The sequence below is a fragment of the Aythya ferina genome (genome assembly GCF_964211825.1).
Source record: "Aythya ferina genome assembly, chromosome: 2".
Lineage (NCBI taxonomy): Eukaryota > Metazoa > Chordata > Aves > Anseriformes > Anatidae > Aythya > Aythya ferina.
The window spans coordinates 108,135,609-108,154,861 of record NC_140297.1 but is presented as its reverse complement, the minus strand read 5'-3'; the positions used below and the strand labels follow the sequence as shown (position 1 = coordinate 108,154,861).

The following is a 19,253-nucleotide window of genomic DNA, read 5'->3' as shown; positions in this document are numbered from 1 at the left end:
ATCGTTGCAGACGTGAAATGGTTTCCACAAGGTTAGAAAGCATCGAGCTTTGCGTGGCCTTGATTCGTCTTTTTGTTGCGGTACAATGTTTAAGTGAATTTAGTACTGACGTAATCCTCTTATGAGCAAGAATTGGAAGTAATTATTTCATCCAGACAGCGTAGTGGTAGTGCTCTGTAGTGTGTGGGAGATTCAAGAGTTCACTCCTTGGGTCACGTAAGCTTGGGCAGGTCAGTGTTAAAGCAGTAGTGCTGCTTTAATACTCTCAAATGTGGGCCTCTTTTATAGTTGATCAGGCCTTGTGAAAATGTCAGAGGTTTCTAAAATTAATTATTTCATCTTCTTCTGGCAGGAGGTTATAGACGTGATGAATGAAATAAAGTATAATTTATTGCAAGAGATAATGACTAAAAATGAGAGGGAAAAAGCAGTAGCTAACTAACTACATTTAAAAATAGAAGGTTATTTATACTTGTAGCACAGGGAAAGCCTGTTGTGCTGCCTGAATTTAACAAGCAGACCTGGGATTCAGCCTTGGCGCTGCTAACGACTGGAGGCGTTATTGATGTAGTGAACTAATTACCCGTGTGATGAAGTTGCCTGCTGGAGGTTTTTGACTGCTTCATCACTGTGGCACCTCCTACAGGTTAATTCATTGAGCAGCACAGGTAAAGCCTCCAGATGGAGGTCCTGCTCTCTTTTCATCCAGACACAAAGAGGTGTACTGACAGCAGTAACTAAACAGAGATGAATATTTTCCTGAATTATTGATCAAGTAGCTAGAGATATATCATAGAACTAAATGGTTTGGGATGCAGCTGAAGCCATTCGTAGGCACTGCAAGGTAAAAAAGCAAACACAGTGGCTTTGAAAAGAAAAACAAAATGAGCAATAGCCTTTCTCACCTGAAGGGAAGCCCCCAGATAAAATGAGGAAAAGCACAGCAGAAAACCTTTAGATGAAAAAATCAGAGAAAAAGAAGAGGGCAATGCTTTGATTGGCAGGCAGGGCAGGGGCTGTGTGGGCTTCATGGTTTTAGTTCTTTCTATGTATAAAACTATTCTGTGGCATTTGTTCTCAAATGTCTCAGTACACACATTAAAAATGAGAACACAAACAGCTCATTTAATTAGGTGATAAACTATTTCACTATATTTTTTAAGGAAAAGTACCATTTTTAATATAATAACAAATGGAATGCATACCAAGGTATCCTGTTTGCATCTGTCCTGTCTATTTATGAGGTAGAATATAAACTTCAGTATATTCTGTATATATATCTCAAGCAGAGGAAATATAAAATATGCATTATTAGTTTTATGAAAGTATTTTAAGGTTGTAGAACCCCTCATGCAGAAATGTGTCATGTTTGGGGTCTTTTTGACTGCATTATGAATCAGGAGCCTCAGAGACCAGCAGGGCTAATGCTGCCTTTGTTCTTTACTTAAAACTGGAAGTGTATCGTAAATAGTCTGGATTTCTCATCCAAGCTTAATACGCTGTTATCTAACAGGATGCATTAAGTGTTCTGTTACAACTGCAGAACTCATCAAGCAAATGGAAAGATTACCCGTGAAATCAAGCTTCAAACTTTTATTTTCTCACAATCAATGGGAAAGTAATGCACGTTGGATTTATAATGATATTGAGATTGACTGCTTAAATCCTTTTTAAAGTTCAAAGCTTGAAACAGATTGTGTGTACAAGCAATCCACAGTAGAGTTTTTAAGCAGGGGCTTGTGATAAAGAAGCGAAATTGGGTTTGACTGAAATGGCCCATCAGTCCCATACGGGTTTAGTGGGAAGATTTCAGGCTCAAAAAGACAGTGCTTTGGAGAAGCATCAAGCATTGGCTTCACATCACCTGAGATTGCTCTGTGGAGGCTGTCTTCTGGGAGACATAAAGACAAGAGGCTCATTAAAAATGAGCAGCACCAGGGAGGGTGATTGAGCTTCAAGTACACTTGTGGTTTTTTAGCTTGAAGAGTTTAAAGGTGAAGATACATTTTAAAAGCTCAACTGGCAGATGAGGAGAATGCTGTCTGTCAGCTTTCTCAATGAAATGCCTTTATATAGAGATAAATACCATAGTATAGTGTGTCTTTTTGACAACAGGAAAAAAAATACAACCAAAAAACTTGCTCAGCTCAGAATGTCCTGATGGTTGGATGAAATGATAGTTAATCTCTCAGCTATCAAAACTGAATTTGATAAAACAGATTGTCTTCAGCCCTACTGGCTGGTAACCTCAGAGCCAATATTAACCTTCTGAAAAGTTGGGGAAGCTGAAGAAGAAATCTGGGGCTCACTTCAAGGATAATCTGTGGTGCGCGAGCAATCTGGCTGTGGTACCTTAAAGTTTGCTTTAGACCCCTCAATTTAGAGCTGAAGTTTTACTTATTCCAAGACACTGAACCACTTTGCACATCTGTATTGATCTTAGAAAAACATAATATAATACTGAGCTTTAAAATGAGAGCTTAGCGTACTTGCTGGTTGCACTGATGTGAGCTGGCACACTGTGCTGTTAATGGGTACAGTCACAGTAGTTAGCAACTTTCTTTTTTCTTGTAGTTTCATGGCATGAAAATGAGCTGAAAGCTGGTTTGTATGTGAAAACAACCATGCCTTTTGACAAATGACAGACAAAAGAACGGGCTGCTTACCATGTTGCTTGTTCTTGCCTTCCTCTAAGCACATCCAGTACAACGTATCACTTGGTGGCTGGGGAAAAACTTTGTGGGGAATAACTAAATTGGAGGCTGTAGCGAGGTGGGGGTTGGTCTGTTCTCCCATGTGCCTGGTGACAGGACGAGGGGGAATGGGCTTAAGTTGCACCAGGGGAGTTTTAGGTTGGATCTTAGGAAGAACTTCTTTACCGAAAGGGTTGTGAGGCATTGGAACAGGCTGCCCAGGGAAGTGGTGGAGTCACCATCCCTGGAAGTCTTTAAAAGATGTTTAGATGTAGAGCTTAGGGATATGGTTTAGTGGGGACTGTTAGTGTTAGGTCAGAGGTTGGACTCGATGATCTTGAGGTCTCTTCCAACCTAGAAATTCTGTGATTCTGTGATTCTGTATATTAATGTCTTATTAAGAACCAAGATGTTGGATTTTAGTAATTCCATTTAGTAATTCCATTAATTCCACAGCCACATGGCTGTGTGTGTGGAATGGCTGACGGTGGTGGTGCTGGCCTTGTCCGGGCTCATTGCCCACAGCTCTCGGGTGGAAGAGGCCTGGAAAGGCCTGTCTGCCTCACAGGCTGAAAATCCAGCACAGCGTTTCCTGAACGGATATTAGGGAATGGTCTGGTGTGGTCTCATAATCAGTCTTGGTGATTGTACATTACTTAGGTTATGCCGTGTTTCCATTAAGGCGAAGCGTAGGGGTGAGGAGACCCTTAATGATGATGGGTTTTGGATGTGAGGCCTGCATTTCAATGCCTTCCTCCCAGCTCCCAGCTGGGAACAAGAAAAGAAAAAAAAAAAAAAACATAAAAAAAACAGAAAGACTGAATATCCCCACCCTGTTCCTTCCTTCCTTTAAAGTTGCATTTTATTTCATCTCAGATTTTCCAGTATGCATATTCCTTTCTTGATTCTCACCTGTGTAGTTTTGTCTCGTTTCCTGCTTGTACAGTTCGGTTTTGTTTCCCAAGTGCCTTCCCCCTCCCTTCCTCTTCCCCTCTCGTGGGGAAAGCCTTCATGGGCAGCTCTACCGAGCTGCACTGTAATGGTGTACGAAGCCATGCCCAGGTGAGGTAAGCAGTTCTTCAGATACGCACTTACCAAAGCACAATCACTATGGAGCTACTGCAAGCTGAAAACTTTATTTCCTGTTGTTGAAGTTTGCCCATCTTCAACGGATCAGTACAACAGCTTATGTTGCGTCATGTGTTTTACTGTAGTTTTTCAAAACAGAGATGTAATTTCCCATCCATTAAGAGGTGCAGCATGTTAACGTGTCAGAAGACAGTGTTACCTTCTGCATATATTACTGCAGTTTGTACGTCTGTTCCCCACCTTCCCAGTATGGCCTTGCTCTTCTCCATTCTGAGTAAATGGGGAAAAAATAGCACTGCCAGACCTCTCTCCTGCAGAGCATCTCCTTGCTTTGACAACCCAGATGACTGAGTGCTTTCACACATTTCATAAATGTGAGGCCTTGTGCAATCCTAGGAGGTAGCGATAAAATAAATCAAATGAATACGATGGTATAAACTATTTGGAAGTTCAGTTGCATTTTTGTTTTTCTCAGGAAGCTTATTCCAGCACCACAGTACCTTTTGAATTTTTAATTCTATTTTAAGTATGGGAAAAGGTTTCTTTTTTTTCCCACTTACTTGTAGGTCAAAGGTTTAAGCTGAAACATTTCAGGCAGATATACAAGTGAATTCTATGTTTGAAGCAAAATTTAGTCATGTATTTGTAATAAACAGCATGCAAAACATACGAGGAGTCTGTCTTTTATTTACTCATCTTGGTAGTGGTTTTGACCACAGGCCAGAATTTCTGCAGGTTTCCAAAGCACATGTACATGACCCATCTCCTTCTTGAAACCAGTATGCCCAGTTTGCTCTTTTTAATAAGCTACATGTATTTGTGGCTTAAGTATATATGTTACAAATTGAACTTCTAATTGTTCTTGAAAAGCTATTTCAAAGTACTTATTTAATATTCTGTGGAATCTTTTTTTTATGAGGTATCTTTCTTAGAATTTGTCATAGTGATATTTCTTACATGTATAAAGTGAATTTTCTGATCAGGAGCTTGATTTAAACATTAGATTAATAATCAAAAAGCTATAAAATGGTCTATATAAAAGGGAATTAAAACATAAAAATTAAAATTAGTAAATGATTTATCCACAGCTGCCGCTGTTCCTTCGTACAAGGAATATCTCTTTTAGTATTAACATGGCTTGGACTAGAAGATCAGCTGGTAGTTCTAATGCTCAGAATAACATCCGTCCCTACCAATAAAGCATAAAATCCAAATGACTTTTGCAAACACACTTGTTTTAATAATACCTTTTGAACAAATGTTTTCTAAATATATTTCTAAACAATACTATTCTTTCTTTATCAGATTGATTGTTTGATAATTTATTTTCGTAGACATTTTCTAATTCTTGACAGCTGCAGCAGGGATATAGTTCATGTATGGGAGCATACACGTGCACTTTTACCAACATAAGCCGTAGCATACATTAAGAAAAACTATCGATAATATTGGAAAATTAAGTATCCTGACATTAAAAAAAAAAATGCTAGAAATAAGTTTGTTCACTAAATGCTAATTTGCACCCATTTTCCCATGGGCCTCATAAATATTCATTGACATTAAAACAGCACAATCATATCGATATTCCTTGCTTGCACGAGATAGGTGGTAATTATTTTAGGAGCATTATATTCAATATTTTGTCTTTTATCCTTAGTGGGTGGTGTCTGTTCCTATGTCTTGGTACGTAAAATGAGCTTAAATGTGCATTTTGAGAGGAAATTGTTCCAAATTTCACGGCTTTTCCATAAAGGAGCCCATGTTTTGAATTATTCTCAGTATCTATTAGGCAAGTGTACTTATGTAGAAAATGTTTAATTTGGCTAAACTTGGGCAGGTTTCCAGGGGAAGTTGGAACTGACAGATGTCTTCCTTAAAATGCAACTTTGCTGCAGTTCCCCGTGTCACCAAAACTGAAATGTTTTTGGAGACATTTGTGTTGATTCAATTGCTGTCAGGTAAGTGGAGGGAGAAGAGAGAACAATTGTAAATGTTTTATGAAGATGCGTCAAGTTCTTGAAGTCTCATAAATAGCAACTTTAAGTGTTTATCTGAAACTTTTTTCTTTTTCTTTTCTTTTTTTTTTTTTTTCTTTTTTTTTTTCTGTATCCTGTCATTACCTGCAATACTGTGGAAATTGGGTCCATGAATTCAGGAGTCTCAAAAATTCTTCATCTGCCTTTTGCACGTATCTTAGCACAATTTAGAATCATTTTCCATCTGTTATTCTCCCTTATGCCCAGAGTTAATATCTGGTCTTTCTTAGTTGCAAAATACATCCTTTTACCTCATCATCTTTGCTCTAGCTCATGAGATTTTTTTTCCTCTGCCTTTTCCAAAACCCTTTCTGAGTGCAGCCACAATTAGAAAAGCTCTTTAATTGTAAAATCTGCTTCTTCTGGTTCTCCACACTCAGCCCTGCACATACGCAGACTTGACAAAACGAACGTAGACGCTATTTTAAATCAGTCCAACTTTATGCAACACATTTTTTCCAACTTCCTGGCCAGTATTTAGATGACAGCATTGTTTTACAGCTCCAAACGCTTGCCTCTAGTATCAGGCCAGAGCTTGGTGTGCTTCGAGAGGGCGTAAATGTTCCGTTTTATAAGGGGTTGTTTCCACAGTGGAAAGATGCCTGGCCAGGATGCTCCGGTGGCTGTGCAACACTGTGGATATGTGGCAGCCCTGTGTGCATGCTAGGGCCATGCAGAGACCGGTTGGTGCTGCTAGATATCTCTGAGCTAGCCTGTCTGGAAAGTCCTTTTAATGTATTGAGAGGACAGGTAGAGCCTTTATTATTATTATTATTATTATTTTTTTTTTTTTGGAAGGATCTGCCCACAAAGCAGATCGTGGGCAGGTCATTTTATCCAGTTTTTTTAATAAGTTCTTAAAACCTTCTGTTTGCATAGCCATAGTTATTTCATTTGGAGCTTCACGGGCTCAAGCATTTATTGATTTCACAAAGGTGAACAGTTTTGTGTTGGACAATTTTTTGTCTTCACCCTATCTTTAACAAAACTAATGCATCAGATGAGGCCTGTCGTGCAGGTTTATAGATAGCACTTTCAGTTTCTTATGTGAAAAATTGTCCCGATTCCTACCTTTGTTTTCTGTGTTAGCCAGTCTGTAATTTAGACTGGCACTTTATTTTCCACTTCATGATTTCTTGTCCACCTCCAAAGGAGCTGTTGTTTTCCCTCTGGTTTGATGGTTCGACATTTAGGGGCTCAGGTCCCTTCTGCTCCTACTCATGCACTTCTCCCAGCAGCTTTGACTGTTAGGATGCAATAACATGTGTGGATGCCGTGGTTGCCCCAAAATCTGCAGCTCCAAAAATGCAAAAAGAAACATGAGGCAGCATCACCATCATTTTCTTGTGCAGCGTTCGCTAGGTGTCCCTGCTTGGCAGGGGCATTGGACCAGATGATCTCCAGAGGTCCCTTCCAACCTCAACCATCCTGTAATTCTGGGATTCCTAAGCGGGGAGTCCCAAACCAGATCTCTTGGAGCTGAAAGCTGTCTCATCCACAGTTTAGTCATGCTTATCAGCTGTGTTTTGTCACGTTTTTCAGTTCCTTGGCTGTTGGTCTGCTTTGGTGTGCTACCCAGGTAGTTCTTAGTCCCTTGCTGTTGGGTGCACGGGTGTGTACCAGGACAGGAGGCTGAAGGACAGCATATTCACCGGTGTGGCACCGACTCTGTTCGTCATGCACAGGAAGAGAAGATCCATTGCCGTGTAGGAGATTAATCGCCTAACAGGAGATTAATCTTTCACTTCTCAGTCAAAGCCCCTGGATACTGCATGTGTTTGAGACACCCAGCTCTCTAATCAGATTTAAAAACCTTTAATTCAGCTTCAGAGAATAGCGGTGTTGTACTTGGAGTATATCGACCTAAACACATTGCCAGTATTAAAACACAGAAGCAACAGAATTTGTAATGCTTATAAAATGAGATAAAGTAGAATGCAAATAAAATGATTCAGTAAACTCAACTTCTGAGGTCACCTGTTACACAACAGACTTCATGGTACTCTGGCAGACCAGAAGCCATAATTTTCTTGCCCTCTTTTTTTATGGCAATCTAAAAACCATCGTATCTGGTTTAATAGGCATATGCTAGTAGCACTTTTAATAAGCATTACAAATTTCAGCACTTCTACATTTGGCAGCAAATTTTTGATAGAAACTTCAAATTGATCTGACATCTTTGCAGTATGTAAGATCAACAGAAATAAAGAAGTGTCCAGCATAACTTGAACTTTTTTTCTATATTAGTTTTTGTCACTTAGTCCAAATTCTTTAAGAATGTTTCATAACACATATCTTAGTTATACTTTGTAACACACAGAGTACTTTGAATTAAACTTGATTCACATTAGGAAAAATATTGTATGTTCTTTATAGCATTTAATTAGCTGTTTTCATCTTAAATTATTTTCCCGGTTGAAACTCATCAAGTTTTCAAGATATAGAGTAATTTAACCCTGTAAAAATAAAAACATACAAAAATGATTACATTTGGATTTTGGTGCAGTTATACTGAACTGGATTCAGAGGTAGTTAAAGGATGATTGCATTTGAAAGAACAGTAGGTTGTAATAGGCTGTGTTGCATCATGTACATTCATGAGTTCAGTTTCTCCTAGGAATCAAAAACTATCTATAAAACTCTGAATAAGCCAGAAGGATCTTCACAGGCTACATATCTCCTGGGTTAGTTGTAAATATTTTAGTCAGTCTAAAAATCATCCTTTAAAATGCAGTTTTGTTATCCAAAGTGTAATAACAGCCTAACATGCAGGGAAATTGCTTAGCTTGATTAAACTATATAGCAGACAATATGTATTTTGATTGGTAAAATAATTCTAATAATTAGGAAAAAAATTAGAAGAATTTCTGAATTATTCTAACTGATTAACAACCACCACCTCTTTTGGCAGTAGCTTGTGTTTCACAGCAGTGCAAACCATGGGGGACATTAAAAACCTTTGATAATTTTTCAGATTTTACTGTCCCTATGTGGTTAATGTTTTATGAAGTTGAAGCCTTGTGCAGTAAGAGCATGGTGACTAGCAAATAGGCAAAGCACTACAGAAGAAAGCAGGAGGGCACAAGCAGATGCAAATGTATGGTTGTGCAAATGCTGTGGCCAATTTGGAAACAAATTGGTTTCATTTGTAAGGGAGTAAAAATGAGTGTCAGCACCTTCAGGAGGAGACAGCAGCTGTTTGGACTTAGTGATTACTCTGTTGTTACCTGGCTAAACTGGCTAAGCTTTTTTCATGTTGTTCAAGGTAGGTTTTCTGTGTTGCTTTTAGTTTAGTCTATAAACATATCTATAGGTACTTCCAACACATACATAACCATGTGTACTAACTTAATCTACAGAACACTTCCCAAAAAGTCACACTTGTGCAAAGCCTTCATTTGTATTCATCTTCTCCTTGGCTTGGCACCTGTGCCATTGCAGATTGTATATACGTTGGTCAATCCAGTTCTTGTTTGGTTGGTAGCCGTGGGTGGAAGTGGCCTAGGAACAGAAGGAGGAGTTCAAAAGTTCCTCCAAAACTCTTCCTGGAGCAGATGTGAAGATTAGATAACTGTTTTGAGGGAGCTATAAGGTGGTAAATTCACAAATGTTTGAAGGATGTAAATGGCAAAGACAAAAAAAAATAAAAATAAAAATCCTGACAGAGTGATTGAGCTATAAACTTGCAGGAGAAAGGAAGAAAAACAAGCGGTGAGAAACACTTCGTATTGACAGACAAATATCCAGACAAGTAGCACTTTCCCATCATCCATCGTTCTATTTGTCTGTGGTTTTGACGTCTTCCTAACTAGCAAGGGGAGAGAAGCCTTTAATAACTGTGTGGGATCACAAACCCTTCCCTTTATTCCACTACGGGATATTTTGCAGCACTTGGCTCAGATTTCGGGTTTGACCAAGAAAATATATTACACTTTTTTATGGCTTCCTAGTGTGATGTAATGAAATAAGGGAGCTTTTATGCAAATTCACCAGCCCTGTGTATGAACTGTTAACCCAAATCTATGCTTGATTAAATTAAGGTATATGTTTTATTGCAAAGCTTGACTATGTTGTGCTCTGTATAACTCGGTATTTATTTATGGCATAGTATCATTTGCAAAACCTTTGCAAGGAACTACCTTTTTCTTCACCCGTGGTTTGTTTTTGTTTTATGAAAAACACAAGTCTGTCTGTGAAAACTTTTATTTTGCCTTTGTGTCTGAAACTTACCCTGTGGCACATTTTAACTGTATCAAGTACAATTTATGCAGGCATGAGAACAATGGTGCGAATGGCTGCCCCAAAGTCTAGCCCTTCCCCCTGGAAATGTTCCAGATGTCACTCGATGTACTATTAACATACCAATTTTATTTCTGAATTGGTTTCATATCAGGAGAGAGACAATTTCTGTCTGTTCCTACCACGGAGGTGAAGTGTCAGAGTGTGGAGCTGCAAGTTCCTTCCCGGGTTTTCCATTCCCAGTGGGCTCACTAATTGAAACCCATGCACCTGCACGAGTACGGAAAGGCAGTAGCCAGAGGTGCTAATTTCCCTGACATACCTCGAGCTAATGAAGACTTGCTATAGAAAGGCATTTTAGAACAGAGCACGGTATAGGATGACCTGTATCCAGGCTGACAGGGCAAATGGGATGTGTTTATAAAATTAATTTCCATTAAAGATTATATGCCTGCCGAGCGCTTGTCATAAATGTCAAATGTAGTCGAGGAGTGCCTGTTGGGAAGGCTGGGCTTCAGTTAGGTGAAGCTTGTCAGGTAAAATGGTATTTTGTTTTACATTATTGTGCTTTCCTGATAAGTATTGTCCAACGCCGTTTATGTTCTAGGAAACTTTTGGTTTGCAAAGTCTTTTTTTAAAGCTAGATTTTCTCTGTTTTCTATTTTAATAAAGCTTGGCAAGACTAAGCCCTGATGTTTGTATGGACAGATAGCAAGATGATGAATAACCCTGAAGTTTAGTTTTGTTTGAACAGCTGCAGTATTTACTTTAATATGGGCTGAAAGATCCATGACTAGGGTTATATTTGTTTTCCTGGATAGGAAAGATGTCATTCTTCACTGGAGTGAAACATCAAAGAAAATACAGAAAGCAGGGTATTGTAACCCTGTGTTAGTCTGCAGCTAGGGGAGAAAAATTTGGGAAGGCTGGGCAAGTTTCCATGGGTACCAAAGGAAAAAAAGCAAAGTTTCTCTGTGTTCTGATGGGTAACGTTAGATTCCAGTGCTCTAAATTCTTGAGATTAGATTCATCCTTGCCCTAGTCTGGGATACTGTGAGCTCTTACAATGTGTTATTCTTTTCTAAATTACTTAGAAGAGAATGGGGAAATGAGAGGAAATAATGCTGTTTTGTTTCAGCATTTGAGGCTGTGCATAGATTGTTTTTTTGAGATGGATGTGCTGTGTTGTCCCCAAGGTGCTGCTAATCCCACAAGAGCCCAGAGTGGCTCCTGTTTGCAGCACAACGCGATACACCTGGGAGCCTTCCCTTCCTTGAAAACCAACATAAAGGAATGGGAGATGATGTCTCTCTACTTGGGTTTTTCTTCTAAAATGTAGATTTTCAGACATGCGATAGTTTGTTTTTCCTGAAGAATGCTAATCATTCTGTCTTTTGATGTTTTGAGTTTGATTGCTTTCTATTTTGTTGGTTTGGTTTTGATACCTGATGTTTGTATCTTCGGGAAAAATTTCTTTGCAGTTCTAAGTTTGGTCTTTCACCCTTGAGATTTTTTTTCATGGGAAAAGGTTTTATACCTTCTCAGAAAGTAAGGGTTAATAAATATATGATTGTTCTTATTAAAGGATATTACAAAAAAATTACACAACCTGTGTTGAATTGTGTTAAATTTGTTAGGATGAGATTCATAATCCATTGCCTGCATGCCTTGTTAAATTTTTATCTATGTGTTTGTTTCACAGGCTGCTGTACTTTTGATGAGCCGTTTAGTTCCTGTGGCTATAGTCAGTCGGATGATGATGATCTTAACTGGGATCAGGTGAACACGCTGATAAAGCCTTCCTCAGATCAATGGATGCCATCTGGTTGGTCTTTTATTTTACTTTTTCTTTTTCTCTTTGATATTAGCTTATGCATTTACTCAGCATTTCTTGACAGTATTATTATTAGAATGTTACTTTGCCAAAATCTGTTTAATTGCAATACCTAAGTCTTCTGAGTGAATTTTATGAGGGATATTCTGCAATGCAAAGGTTTTCTTTTGGTGTGCGGTTTCTAGCATAAAGGTTAGAAAGTAGAAAGAGAAACCTGGCATCATCAGGGAAGGCAGAAAGAATACAAAATGATGCAGTGAAAATGAAGATGAAGCAGTGCTACAACCAGGCAGACAGGACTATATAACAAGAAGACTCGAAGTGAGAGAGAAGACAAAGGTGATCTAAGGCATTTTTATTGGAAGAGATACTCAGCAAACTCTGCTCTGAAAAGAAATGGAGAGTAAAAAAGGAGTGGGAGAAAAAAGAGAGGACAGAGATCCCAAAACGAAGTGTCTCAGAATGTTGTACATGTTGTATTTTAAAGATAGTAGTGATGCTATTACTTGATGCACTTTGTGTACTGCATATAGGTGAACCTAATTCCATAGCAACAGCCCTTGCATGCTGCTGAACTATAAACTTCTGGTAATGCTCTTCTGGTATTCTGGTAATAACACTTTCCTCTATCACCTCAATCACATAAATACACAAAAATCTGAACACTGCTTTAAAAATATTTAGCCTAAAATTTATCAATTACTTCTTCTTCTCAGATTTTAGCTGGATATGTTAAGAGCTCCCCCTGTGTACTGGGGCTGATCTCCAGGATATGTCCTGGGCGCTGATTGCATCTAGCCCAGCTCAGTATCTTCCTTTGCTTTTAAAGACTGATCCTTCAGTGACTACTGTCACCCCCAAAATGGCCAAAACAAAAAGATCAATTCATAAAATCTGATCATAGCATTACGGGACTTCTCCATTAACCTTATATTTTTGTATAAATATACCCAGAATGCTTAAAAACCTTGTAAATGGGTGTGATATATGTGCTAGTGTTTCAGTAATATGTTTCAATTAGTTCTTTAAAGCACCTGTAATGTAGTTTGGGGTTTACATAAAATCTGTTTAATAGATGTATTTCCCAAGAAAATGTTCCTCCCATATTTTTGTGGAAGTGAATTAGGAGAAAAACAATGAAAAATGTAAGGAGTGACTGTATAAATAAAACCTGAACACGTGCACTCGTCCCTAGTATACTAATGTATACACTAATCTATGATACACGCTAATGAGCCTTAGATAGAATTCACTTCTAAAAATCCTCTTAGCAGTCTTCATTGTAGATTTTTCACCATTGCCCTGTGTTGTGGACAGCGTCATGTCCAAGTTCCCTCAAGCAAAGGTGAGACTCCGCTTGAAGAGAAACGTTTGGTTTGCCTGCACTCAGTCATCATTGTAGACTGAGTTCATCATCACAGATAAAGAAGGATTTTGCAGATTTCTTCTGAAGTGGGCTCTTGTCCAGTTGGCTTGGCGCAGAATGCTAAATTTTTTCTGGACTATTTCAGTGCTTATTACTGTCTCTCAAGCTGGAGTTCATACACATGGCTTATCAGTCATCTTGGCCTGCAGTACAAGCTATACATTCTTTTTCTCAATCACACCACTGGAAATTCTCTTTCTGTTCCAATTTTCATTCACTCGTTACTTTCCCCACTTGAATTTTGCGGAAGAGGTTGTCAGTATATGTTGCTTACTCTTCTTGGCAGATGGAAGAGCTTCAACTCTATGTTATTTCCTGAGATGATCAAAGACTTTAAGATTTTCTTTTTTTCCTCCAGGGCAAGAGTCCAGATGTAGTAGGGACTGGTATTTTCATGGAAGGAAAATGGTATCTATGTAATTTTATTTATCAGATGTCACATGGCTTGTTTCTTGTTTGTCTTCCTCCCTTTTTATCAGAAAACTAAAATAATGTTCTGCTGATCAAGTAGAAAGATATTAAATTTGGAAGTAAACTATATTTAGAGTTTAGGGAGTTTTATTTCTGCCCATAAAGGAACTGAAATATGCTTTGGGAGTCTTGGGTCAGAAGATGAACATGTTAGTCTGTGGATGGTTGTTGATATTGGTGCCTTAAAAGGTCAAAAATGTCTTAGAGAAGGAGAGAAATGTTCTTTTTTTTTTTTTTTTTTTTTTTTTTTTCAAACGAGAAGCAGTGGGTCTAAGGGCACAATTCAGCCAAGTGGTATCTAATTTTTCTCTTCATTTCATTCAGGGAGTTTTTTCCTGTTCTTGTTCAAATCATCGTCTTAATGATTTTAATTAGTTTTCAGTTAACCTTAGCCAGAGAGTTACGTGATACACTTAAAAAATGATTTCAAGTAGCTAGTCAGCATTTTATGAGCTACATATTTTAGAAAAAATAACTTCAGATAATAATGAATAGAACATGTTAGATTACTGTTTTCTGGAGAATTCTTGGCTTGAAAACAAAATACTTTATGCAACAGTGTTGTAATACTAGACTGAAACAAGTACTCTCAGTTCAGCAGTCCCTTGTCAGTTGAAAAAATTAATGCACATAACATTCCTAATTTCAGGGAATATGCATCAGTGAGTTGATATCAATATAAAATATTTTGTATAATTTGGTGGCAGTGAGGGGGGAAGTACGCTAGTTATGACATTAGATTTATTTTAATCCACATGAGACTGTTCAGAGAGTAGCTGTAGTTCAGTTGGGTAAATATTTTGGCTTTATTTGTTATTTCATTGGGACAAAAGTGTCATACAGTATATGTGCACCTATGTGCACTTATTAATGGACACATATATTTATATTTTATTGAACGTTAATAGTTATTTGTGAGGTATAGTTTTAGATGAAAATTGGTGAGTTATATAAAAAATAATGTATCATTAAATAGAAGTGTTCAGTACATTGAGCTTTAATCCTTGCTAGACTGTTACTATAGTAGAAAAATACGAGGTTATTCTTACTAGAGTAAGTAGGGCACTAGCACTCTAATTTTCTTGATAAATATAAGCATGACCTTTAGTGAGCAGTACTAATCTGAAAATGCGTTAAACAGAGTCAAAAAAGGAATGACATATATATATATATTTGTATGGATTGAATGAGACTGGTTAATCCGCTGCTACTCAGTTTAAAGGGTCTTGTGAGTCAGCTGGAGTAACTACTGTAGCAATTGTGGCTGTTGACTTTTCTCAACCTCTTTCTCCTTTTCTGTCTGTTCCAAGAATATGTGTTCATAATATTGTTCAAAAATACAATACAGAAACACTTACTATTAATGCCATCTCACCTTGTCCTGTTGAGCAGTTAAAGCAGGTACTTTGATGTTAATGCATGTATGTAACACACATTTACAATTATGCATATAAACCCTCTGGCTGTACCACAGTAAAGGTATCTTCAGAAAAATTATGCCAAACCAGTAGTTCACTGTGTCTACATGGCGAGGTTTTGGTAGCAGGGGATGTCTTCAGGGATAGCCTCTGTGAGAAGAAACCAGAGACAGCCACAAGTGGGGTGCCTCTGGGAAAATATATCAAAGAAAGGGTGAAAAATACTGCACGGCAGCTGTGAGAAACAGATGTGAGAGGAGCAACTCTGCAGGTACCAAAGTCACAGGAGAAGAAGGCAGGGTGTGAGGTGCTCCAGGTGACAGAGAAGCAGTTCCTCTGTGGCCTGTGGAGAGGCCCCTGGTGGAGCAGGCTGTCCCCCTGCAGCCCATGGGTCCCACATGGAGCAGATCTCCATGCTACAGCCTCCCCCGTGGAGGAGCCCTCGGTGGAGCAGGTGGATGTGGCCTGGAGGAGGCTGTGGCCCATGGAGAGGAGCCCATCCTGGAGCAGGTTGTCTGGCAAGAACTCTGGCCTGTGGGGGACCCGTGCTGGTTCAGTCTGTTCCTGAAGGACTGTACCCCATGGAGATGACCCATGCTTGAGCAGTTACTGAAGAGCTGCAGCCTGTGGGAAATACCCGTGTTGGATCAGCTCACAAAGGAGTGTATCCTGTGGGAGGGATCCATGCTGGAGTAGGGGAAATGTGTGATGAGGAAGGAGCAACAGAGTGGAGCTGTGATGGACTGACCTCAATCCCCACTCCCCATCATCCCTGCGCTGCTTGGTGTTGGGTAAGGAGGGAGGTAGAAGAGTTGGGAATGAAGGAGTGAGAGCAGCTGCATGTGTGCCTATCGGCCAGCCAAGGTCAACCCACCGCTGTTACTTAGGAACTGTTACGAGGGTGTGACTTCTTACTAAAGATACTCCCTATCCAGTTTATCTCTTGGGTGAGATTTTCTTCCATGATATTCTTGATCACTGTGGATGTGCTTACATCACAGCAGTGGCAAATTCAGATTTGGCGTTTACAATGCGATAAATCTAGAACATAATGATCTATGCCAGATTCTTGCAGATTCATGCCCAGAGAGATCTACAAACCACATCTTTGCATTTGGAATGTAGTTCTGAAGATTCTTTTTCCAAACCAGATGCTTTTACTTTTTTTTTTTTATTTCTACTTGGGTTTCTCTTTCTCCGTTGCATCAAATACAAGCTGCTTATCTCAGTTCTCTCTGGCATCTCCTTGCTTGCCTCATGTTGATGTAGCTATCAATACACCAGTTTTACTTTCTGCTACACCATGTTGTCAGTCTTCATCATATTGCTGTTTGCTAAGTTGCTAAGTTTTCAGGGAGAGATCTTTATGCTCTTCTTCATGTTGCCTCACTGTTGGGAAGATGCTCCCTCTTGAGCAGACGTGACTGTCTCACTGTTCTTAATGCTTCGTTTTGCCACTGTGTTTATTTAAGAAAAAAAAAAAAGCGCCTAAATCCCTTCCTGTTGTTCTAATCAGTTCTGTTGCATTACTTCATTCTATTACTCCATCTTTTATTTTCTTTTTATAGAGCAGTTCTTGTTTAGTGCTCTGAGAGCCTGTGATGCAAAAAAATGCAAAAAAAAAAAAAAAAAAAGTGTCTTTAGGACCTTTTCTTCCTGTATTTCTATTATGATTTTTGGTTGATTTTTCCAGATCTTAACTCATTTCTCTCAACGTATGCTGGCTCTGCTCTCACTCTGCAACTGCAATCCCATTTATACTCAAATCTGGTCAAATTCATTATGGCCTATCAGCATTTTGGAGTTCTGGTGTTCCCATGGAGTGCTCTGGTGCTTTACCTGATAACTAAAACTCCTGCTTATCCTGAGTTGTTTTTAGTAAGGAATGCATGCTGAGTAGGGGAGACTGCAGTAGTGAAGCCTTTTCTCTGATACCTGGCAGTCAGTCAGAAGAGTACGGGTACATAATTTGTGCCCTAGAAGGCAAGAACAGAAGAATCAAGTGCAACAGAGTTGTTGGTTGGATAAAGAACACAGGGGGGAAAAAGAGGATGTAAGCTTTGGAATGAATATGGATGTACAAATACATGTACACATGCACACATATATACGTATGCCAGATTGCTGATTGCACTCTGTGTGGCAGTTGCTCTCACTGAAGAGGAGAGAATGAGAATATGGGATCAGAGCTGTGAAACAGGTACTTGAGAATGAATCAGGTCAGATCTGGAGTCTTCTGAGGAATGATTATGGTAAGAGCTGAGAAAGGTCAAATGAGTTAAAAAACAGACAAACAAACAAAACCCAACCAACCAAATATCTCCCCCTACCCAAACCAAAACACAGCAACAAGAAAAAAAATACACAGAGAAGAAGGCAAACTTAAAAATGAAAATTTATTTTTTGAGGTGAATGTGTTGGTTGCTTATATACTGCTACAGCAAGCCTTGTCACTGACAGTGATGCAATTAGAATTTTGCAAATTACTGTAAGAAATGCAAATATTGTCAAGAGTCTGCTCTGTTCACCATGTACTGGTTATACTTTCTGTTGTCCGCATATTTTGTTACAAAGCACTGTGTTCAGTTGTGTAAAATCCTTCTGCAGTGTCTCACAGTTCCAGTTAATTTCCAAGGAACAGTAGCGTCATTTTTCTTCTGTCAGCAGTTGGTTTGATACCACTGAAGGGATGTCACTGCATTTACAGTGAGTCACTGGCATCAGCCTTTCATTAGTTTAGAATTGTTCAAAATCAGTTATAAATCAAATCTTTACAGACTGCCACCATTCACTGGATTGAAAGGATGCTTGGAGCAATGAAGATTTTTATGTTTGATATAGTGCTGGTCAAAGCCAGGATGAAGATTCTGTTTGTGCTTTATGAGGTGATAATATGTAATTGTAATGACTATATGTACATTTTGAATGGCCTAGTATGGTTATATGCATCCTGAATATGTAGGGCTGGTAAATGTTTAACAGCCTGTGTAGTGCCTGTAGAAGATGCATATAATGTTTACAGAAATGATTGTTTGAAATAGCCTTTTGATGTATAGTTAGCAGATATGCATAGCTAGTGATGTTTGCTATTATAGAATGTGATACAGTTGTGAGAAAAATGTATGATATTGTTTAATTGTGTGTGGAAAGGCTGAGATCCCTTACAAAAAAATAAATCTTAAAGCAATCAGTTGGGTAGTCTATATTAACCCAGCTGCAGTGTCTTACCATGTAAAGTTTTTGTGCTTTGACTTTCCAGCGTGATGTGTTTTTTATCATTAAATACATTTTAGTACTGTATCATGTTCTTCTCTTATCAGGGATGCTTTTGTTCTGTTTGCTTTTGTGTAATAGAGAGTTCAATATGTTTCTTATTGAACGCTGTTCCTCCCAGATTACTTTATATAGCTGCTTTTTCTTAAATTCATTTGAACGCTCTCCAGCTATAAATTACTATCAAGTTGTGGGAGGTGCACCTTGTTCACTGTGTTCAGGTTATGTTTTTTACAGAATTTTCTAGGCCAGAAGCACTGGCATGTTTGGCATTTTATTGCATGCTGAGGTAATAGTTACAGGCATTGAGAACGTGCACACCTCTTCCATAAGCAGCTCCAGCTCGTGGTGACGCATCCAAGCCAGTTTCCAATTAGCTGTGTAAGCTAACATCAGTTGCTGCTAATGTGGAGCAACATGGAGGTCAGCCCAAGCAAACCACATGAGTACAGACCCAGCTAGCTCTGTGCTGCCATGGCTACAGTGCAAGCACCAAATGAGTCAGCTACTTTAAAAACATACGTAAAAACTTAGTAGTGCACTTAATAGGTTTGTTCAATGACCAGGGCAATGCCACCAGCTGTGGTGAAAGCATTGCTTGTCGTGATGTCTTACAGGAACCTTATAGTCATTTTTAACCTCTGACCTGACTTACAGATTTCAGCACCTGACCCAAAGCCTGGAGTTATCAAAAATACCATGCATACAGTAAGGGAAAATTCTCTTTCTCAAGAGAAGTTCCATTTTCTTGCAAAGGGAAATAAAAGATGAATA

At 38.8% G+C, this 19,253-nt stretch overlaps 1 protein-coding gene across 9 annotated transcripts in view; it reads left to right on the top strand.

The window, feature by feature from the left end:
- The window catches only part of PTPRM (protein tyrosine phosphatase receptor type M), a 463,558-nt gene that overhangs the window by 95,627 nt on the left and 348,678 nt on the right, over positions 1-19,253 (top strand). For all 9 annotated transcript variants that reach the window (XM_084510811.1, XM_084510807.1, XM_084510806.1 and 6 more), the window contains exon 2: positions 11,760-11,882. In XM_084510811.1, coding sequence (XP_084366937.1) covers positions 11,760-11,882 — 123 coding nt within the window. The remainder of the gene's footprint in view (positions 1-11,759; positions 11,883-19,253) is intronic.